The 8050-nt window shown below is 37.8% G+C and overlaps 1 protein-coding gene across 1 annotated transcript in view; it reads left to right on the top strand.

Moving 5' to 3' along the window:
* LOC122332272 (sickle tail protein homolog) overlaps positions 1 to 7804 on the top strand; it is a 40799-nt gene extending 32995 nt beyond the window's left edge. Inside the window, exons 17-22 of the mRNA XM_043229563.1 lie at positions 238 to 390; positions 1074 to 1178; positions 2494 to 2568; positions 2836 to 4473; positions 5018 to 5155; positions 6133 to 7804. Coding sequence (XP_043085498.1) covers positions 238 to 390; positions 1074 to 1178; positions 2494 to 2568; positions 2836 to 4473; positions 5018 to 5155; positions 6133 to 6627 — 2604 coding nt within the window. The 3' untranslated portion in view covers positions 6628 to 7804. The remainder of the gene's footprint in view (positions 1 to 237; positions 391 to 1073; positions 1179 to 2493; positions 2569 to 2835; positions 4474 to 5017; positions 5156 to 6132) is intronic.
* The last annotated feature ends 246 nt before the right edge of the window (positions 7805 to 8050 follow it).

Here is an 8050-nt window from a genome sequence, read left to right as displayed (position 1 = left end):
CATTAGCTCAGCTTCATTCGTTAGCATTAACAGACAAAACACTGAATTTTAATAATACATTGGTAAATATTTTTAATTATTTTGTTATCTAATGGGGCTATCTGATGTTAACAATTACTGTAAAGTGTTAGAAAATAAATAAATAAATAATAATACAATTTTTTTTATAAAATGAATATAAGGATTATTTAATTATATTTATTTTTTTAATAATTATTAATATAACTCATTTTGTAGGAGGGTGAAGAGGAATCCAACAGTACAGTATCTCAGCCTGAACCAAAAACCTCTCCAGAGGTGAAGCCCAAACCCATTACCCCTCCACCTATCGCTGCCTCAGCTATTACTGAGGAAGAGGATGAGGGAGACAAGATTATGGCAGAGCTGCAGGTGAGATACACACATAAACTCACTTAAACACGTAAACATATACATGCACACTAATACAGACTTGTAAGCATAACTTCATGCTCCTAATGAGTATAAATGTTTATAAATGAACATGCTCACTTACCTTTACTAACTATAGGTGTCTTTATGTTTTGTTTGCTTGATGTGTTGGGTATAAAATTGCTTTGGTGTGGGTGGTATGATGCTTAAGGTATGCCCTGTGGCTCGTTCGGTGGAAGTTTCATTTCCCTTCCTGTAGATTAGTTTCTTTTCTGACATTCTATAAATTCACAACATTAATTCTATGCATTTTTTTTAAAAAGAAAACAAAACAGCTTTTTAAAATAATTAATAAAAGCATACAGGCTTAATAGGACAGAAAGTGTTATATAGTCAAAATATATGTTAAAGTCTAAATATATGCAAAAAGAATTGCATAGAAATAAAAATGATAATACTAAGATAGATAGATAGATAGATAGATAGATAGATAGATAGATAGATAGATAGATAGATAGATTGATTTTAATGACACTAAAATACATATAGGCAGATAATGTAATCTAATTTGATTAAATTAATTTAAGATCATTTCTATTACATTGTACAGTAATCATGAACAGGTTTGCCCAGTGGGCAAATTCTAATCTTTTATCCCCTTCCTCACAAATTCTTCTCTTCAGGTTTTCCAGAAGTGCTCTTTTAAGGAGGTAGGGCTCAAGGGTTTGGTAGAGCCACAGATCAGAGAGCTAAGACCTGGGGTCTTACTGCCCCTTAAAGATAAGAAGGTAAAGGATATGATGTCCTTTAGTAGACCCTCCAACTGCCTGCCTGTGCCAGCCGCTTGTCCCTGATGGCTGATCTTTGCAATGCTTGTATGGCTTTCTTCCCCTTTTGCTAACTTCCTCTGTACACTCTTGTGATGGGTATCTGACACACAAAAAATGTTCTCTCTGTTCTTTAAGTTTAAATTCTGTTCCTTTCCTTTTATTTCTGCTGAACTCATGAGCTGTGCTGATTGTAGTGATGTAGTGTGAGCCAAAGGGGGAAACAGATATGATTGGGTTTGTGTACTTTGAGTCATCCAATCAATAAACTAGATTTTCGACACTCTGCTGTCAAAGGGTGTTGTGTGTGTGTTTTCTTTTTTACATTTAGCATTTTAGTAGAAAATAAAAGTGTGATTTCAATTAGAGACAATTTAATTTGCAAAACTTACCTGAGGTTACATTTATGCTTTACGATGTACATTTAGAGGTTGAGTTATCTAACTGGGCATAGCATAATCAGATTGTCCTGGGCCAAATGTTAGAAATTTAGCAGACTTACTAGAAAGATCAGACTTACTTTAATGTACACATCTAGTTTTTTCTTCAAAAGGGTCAATGTCTAAATCATATGTATCAGTAGAAATGCAACTTGGATTGCTACTGAGAATTTTAGAGGACACTTTCAGCTAGCAGTCTGGAGTTCAGAATTTATTCTTTAATCTTCTCACTTTGCTGCATGCCTGCTACTGTATAAGCCTCCTTACTTATTTAATGGGTTTTCAGTCTCACTTTCTCTCTTTATCTTCATTTTCACAGTATTTTCTCACTGTCAAAACTGTACGGTGTAATATAGAATTTACAGCTGAAATATAACCAATAAGAACCTTGTTATGAGAATGGGAAAAGTTGAAAACTGTTGGTACATGCGATACAAATCTAAAATCACGTTTTCATTTTTTGTGCATAGTTTTGAGCATTTTTCTCAGATTAGATCACAATTGCTTTAGGTCTAGTTCCAGATTATTGTTTTAATCCCTATTTAGTTTGTTTTTCATTATTAAAGCCATTCATTGTATATTTTAAATGATTACTGTAGAGAAGCCAAATAATCTTTATGTACAGCTATAACATATCATTGGCATCATTCAGGTTAAAAAACATATCTTACGACAATTCCTAATATTAACAAATATTTGGATATTTAGGGTAGAATATATGATCTAAGAATGTGTTGCATCAAAAGCAGCCTAAATCTTTTCAGTGGTCTTAGAGTAGCTTATAGACTGCTTATAGACTTTTTTTGTGAAGTGATGTTGTTCCCCACAAACCACAGAATACTGAAAACCAAGACGACAAGAACCCTGATACAGATGAGAATGGCAACAATACAATTCGGCAGAGTCCTGGGGTGAGCTGCATTATTATCACATTATTATAAAATTAAAAAGAAAATAATCAAAGTATGATAGTTTAAAAAAGAACATTTAACTGTCATTTAACTGTTACTAAAATAGTTATGCAATAGTGTTCTGTGAATCCTCATAGTAGATTCAGTAATGGCCACGTCAATTGTAGAATATAATTAATACCGGGTAGGATTACTAACATTTATATTTGGCTCATGAAACTATACCTAATTGAAATGTCTTTTTTTTCTGACCTTTGACCTTTTAAGGTCATCTACTATGTCACAGCTCAGATCGCCAAGGGAACTCCATCAGCCTCAGAGGAATCAACAGAACGTAGAGATGCATCACACTCTCCACCATCACAGGTGTCACATGTCAATGCTTCTGACCAATGCCAAAGCCAGCTGCAGGTATCCACTAACAAATTTGGCATCCTCAAAAGTAGCGGCCCAGCCAGCTCTTCTGCCGCTCTACAACAAAATCAGCTGTCTCGTTCAGCCTCGTTGAAGTCAAATCCACCCTCTCCGCTGGAAGAAGTTCCAGCTAGCCCCACCCAAGGAAAAGTTCATGTGGTCAAAGCTGCTCAAGTGCAGGTTAGCATAGAGGAGAGGGTAGAGTCTCCAACAGCAATGTGCTCACCAGTCACTTTTGAAAACACTGTACAGATTTCTTCTAAAGCAGTCCCTGCTGGGACAGATATAGCAAATCAGAAACTTTTATTTGGTTCATCCAAGGTGAAGGAAAAGAAATTTGAGGAAATTGAGGAAAATAATGAGGCCTCTCTCAGTCCCGATTTGTCAGGAGAAGAGCCACCTCCACCTCCTCCTGATAACTTTGCCTTTATGATCACTAACACCAAGGTACAAGCTCTTTCCACTGGAGAGTACCATCGGCTAGTCAATGCCAAAAAAGGTTGTGTGCAGACGGTAACTGTTGGCAGCAAACGCCCAAGTTCTTCTGAAAGTGGCACAGCATCAGGAGGTGATGTCTGTACTAATGGACCCACTGGTGCTGACAATGCCAGTAAAAAGCCAGTCATCATCATCTTTGACGAGCCAATGGATATCCGTTCAGCCTACAAACGCCTCTCTACTATCTTTGAATGTGAGGAGGAACTAGAGCGGATGCTTGCAGAAGAAAGAATAGATGAGGAGAGTGAGGAAGCTGAGGAAGAAGAATGGATTAAGGGAGTACAGGTTAAACAGAATGGAGATGGTAGGGATTCTGAAAAAAGTACTGTTTCAAATTCTCCTGCAGATATCACAGATGGTCAAGTCAGGAACTCTTCTTCATCCTCAACTTCGTCTGAGGGAGGGGCATTAGTAGATGTTGCTGGTGATGCAAAGCAAGACGGAAAGAAGAAGTTCAAGTTGAAGTTCCCCAAGAAACAGCTAGCAGCATTAACGCAAGCCATTCGAGCTGGAAGTAAAACAGGCAAAAAGACTTTGCAGGTTGTTGTCTATGAGGATGAGGAAGAGTCAGATGGGACTGTGAAACAACACAAAGAGACCAAGAGGTTCGAAATTGCTTGCTCCAAAACAGAGTCTTCTAAATCAAATCAGCAGGAGCCTAATGGCCGAACAGACGAGATTCGTAAGAATACCTACAAAACCCTTGACAGTCTAGAGCAAACCATAAAGCAGCTAGAGAACACCATTTGTGAAATGGGACCGAAGTCTTCAGAAGAGGCTGAAATCTTGGTGAACCCTGGAACTCAGGACAAAAGGACTGAAGAGAGTTCAGGGCACACAGAGAAAGGACTTTCTTCCAAAACCTTGGTACCAAGGTCGACTTCTGCCAGTAAAGGTCCTGGTCTACGAAAGAAGACAAAACCACAGCTCCTTCCTCGGCCTGCCATCATACCAACTACCGGGGTTTCAGTCACACCAGTTCCCACCCAGCAGGTCTCTCTCTAGCTCCTACTACCTTAGCAAAGACTATGGGTCTGTCCCTCTCCTCTTGCTCACAACCGTTCCACCCTATCCAGTGACTTCTGAAGATCCTTAGCCTTTCCTGCAGTGGAGGCTACCAACTCTGGGATCTGAACTTTTTAACACCTTCACATATTTTTATAAATATGGTGTGTTTATTTCTGGAGTGGTGTGTCATAGATAGACCTTTGTGTGTTCACTGATGGTGCTATATAATCTTGGGTTAAGGCAGCCAACAACTTTCACCGTCTTAGAACCACAGTCTCATACTGTTTCTGGATCCTTTTGTGGGTTCTAAGGCAGTCCTTAAAGAAATTTGTTGGTATTCTGGGCTGGTTTGCATGCTTCCTTACTTTTCTTTCTGGTACATGAACAATGTCATGGTGATACCACACAGATGTATTGTGCAAGCTTTGTCTTGCTGTGATTTAGCTTATAAACCACCTCAAATATGGCTCTTTTTGTTTCTTGCTTTTTATTCCTTTTTTCTTCTGTGTGGTTTAAATCCTTTTTGCAGAATGCCAGCGTGGTGTCACCTACTAGTCGGATGCCGGTGCCTGTTTCTGCCAAGGCTAGGCAGCAACCGGGCACCTCAGAGAAAGAGAGGGCAACAAAACCGCAAAAGCTACAGGACTCTCAGAGGCAGTTCCGCCAGGTAGTCTTATCATAGGACCACTTGTCCAGTCAGAAAGACACACACAACTAGGCATAGACTGAATGCTCAAGAGGAAAGTCAGTTATTGCAGGGCTTGTACTGAGATGAGGAAAAAGAACTAACAAAAAAAATACCTGATGAGACCGAACAAACTGTTCTTTGGTTAAGGCCTAGTGCCGAAAGCTGTCTTTGAACGTTGACGTTTTTTCTGCTACATTTTTTTTTTGAATGGCTGTGACCGAAGGCAACTGACTGTTATTTCATAATACCATCAAATGCTTCTGCATGTTTGCTTTGCTTGTGGCTTTGGTGCTGTAAAAGACAAACTAATTTACAAAAGGAAAAGAAAAAAATATAAACTCCACAGTCACTGCTTACCTAACATTAGGGTCTCTTTAACTTAAATACCACTGACATCTAACCCCTACACACACTAATGAACTATGACAACTTCCCTTGTAAGTCAGGATTCTTATCTGTTTAACCCAATTTTGGACCCTTTCCCTGTTTACCTCTTGGAGGAATCTGCAAACCCTGGCCTCAATGCCCAGTGTCCACAAATCCACTAAGTCCCCATTATCCTGTGGATGCCTTCCCAAATTGTACCTCCTCTATTCCTCCTGGAGCCTCCTTTGGTTATGAGTACTGGTTGGTTGCACTCACTCTGCGCAATACTCACTCTAAAACTTACAATCCTATCGTCCCTCACCTTCACTCTCCTTTCCTTCTTACAATCTATTTTAAATTATTTTTTATATATTTTCACCCTCAAGACAGATAGTTTTTTGTTGTTGTTGTTATGTGTGTGTGCCTTTAGTATTTTCACCTATACATGTAGTTTCTGTGTCTTTGATAATCTATCATGATTAACTGTAGATTCCAGTAGTATTATTTGAAACATGTTTAGAAATTTTACGTATTTTAATCATAAATTCCCAATGTTGACAATCAGTGTGTTTTGGCATCTTTGTTCGCAGGCTAATGGAAGTGCTAAGAGATCTGGAGGAGATCCCAAATCCACTTCTCCTACTGTGCCTGCTTCTAAAATTCCTGCTTTTTCCTCTAGTACGGGAAAAGGCTTGAACCAGTCTGATTCTACTAATATTGTTAATTCTTCTTCTCCTTTATCTTCCTCCCTTCCCACTAGCAAATCTTCTATCCCTCCTCCTCGATCCAGTTCCACCCCCTCCTCTCATATCCCCTCCCTTTCTAACGGTTCTTTAAAATTTGCCCCTCCCACTCACAGCACTAAAGGCCTCTCTATTCCCACGCAGACACAAAATGGTCGACCTTCCTCCTCTTCCTCCTCTTCCTGTTCCCACTCCCCCTTGTCCCCGACTATGTTGAGTCAGAGTGCGAAGAGTATCCGTACCATTCACACACCCAGCTTCACCAGCTACAGTCGGCCACACAACGGAAATGCCGGTAAATCAGCTATTCCCACGGTAACTCTCGCTAAGGACGCTGCGTAGAATGCTTCGCTGCTTCGCAACCATTTATGTATCTCCTAAAGAGGTGGAGTCAGTCCTGATTTTAGTCGTTTCACTTTTTTAAGTTAAGATTTGATTTGTTTAAACAATTAATATTGTTCTGTCAGAGTGAACTTTTGTTTTGTTTTGGCATGACTTTGGTTATTGCATGTTATTATTTTCTCTGTTAAAATGAAAGGCCATCATCCATTAATCAGTGTTTTAAACTTGAATCTCTGCAAATCATAAACATATAAAAAGATAAACTCTTTTATTTAAAAACTAAAAAAGAAAAAATCAAGAATTTTACAGAGCACTTCATTTGAAAAGAATATTTATTTTTCATACAAGTTGAGAGACTAAGTATTCAAGTCAGTAGTAAAAGTATGTAAACAATGTTTTGGTTATTAATATCCTCTAAATGATTTTGAATGAGGTTTTTTCGTTTATTTTAGTTGACAGACATTGGTTGTAGCCATAATAAGTGAAAAAGTACTGTAAGTATATTAACCATTGATGCAATTTGACAAACATTGTGTCTGTTTTTTTTTCTTTCTCTCATGCACTGCCAATGTCTTTAAGATTTATCATTATAAATTGACAACAGTTTTGCAATGAACAGTTGTCTGTCTTTTCAGTAGTCGTGCCTATTTGCCAAAGTTTGTATTTTACATCTTTACAACTGACTATATGCTGTGTTAGACACTTTGTACATTTAGGAGAGGTTATACCTGGCTTAACCTACCTATGTCACAATTCCTTGATTCACTCATGCAGTCTGTGGCTCTTAAATTAATGAATATTGATGTCTAAATGTAAACTAAAAATTGTAGTGATTGATACAATTGCTCTCTACTTCACATGTACATACTGTAACATCTCTATTTCAGAGACTGTCTTTAGTTTTGTTAACATATTGTACCAAAGTTTATTTCTATGCATGCCTATACAAAATTGTAGAAAGAGAGAATGTAATAGAAAAAAAATGCTTGCACAGACATATTTTGTAAATAAATGTTTTCTTTGGTTTTGTATAGCTTTAATTACAGAAGCAATCAGTGCAAAAGAGTGTAGGTATTAAAGTAGTAAAGTTCTGCATGCTTGTTGTTCACATGGCCTCTCGGCTATGGTTTCTTCACTGCAACACTGCAAGTCCTTCTATTAAACATTTTGGCAGATAGCTCAGCTGGCTTGTGTTTTTGTCCTATATATGTTATTTTATAGAATTACAATCAGTGCGCGTGTTGTGAATTCATGTTGTGAGCTTTACTGATTGTATGTAATGTGTGCTTTACATAGAGGAATCTGAGACAAAGTTTGAAGATTTCATTTGATTTGGTTTGGTTTGTTTAAAATATTGGGGAATTTACCTATACTTTTGTGTAGTGTAGTTTCAGTGACATTAATATTAATTTGCAAAATATAA

Source organism: Puntigrus tetrazona, unplaced genomic scaffold (genome assembly GCF_018831695.1).
Source record: "Puntigrus tetrazona isolate hp1 unplaced genomic scaffold, ASM1883169v1 S000000008, whole genome shotgun sequence".
Lineage (NCBI taxonomy): Eukaryota > Metazoa > Chordata > Actinopteri > Cypriniformes > Cyprinidae > Puntigrus > Puntigrus tetrazona.
Note: the sequence above shows the minus strand (reverse complement) of the source record. Positions and strands in the feature narration are given on the sequence as shown.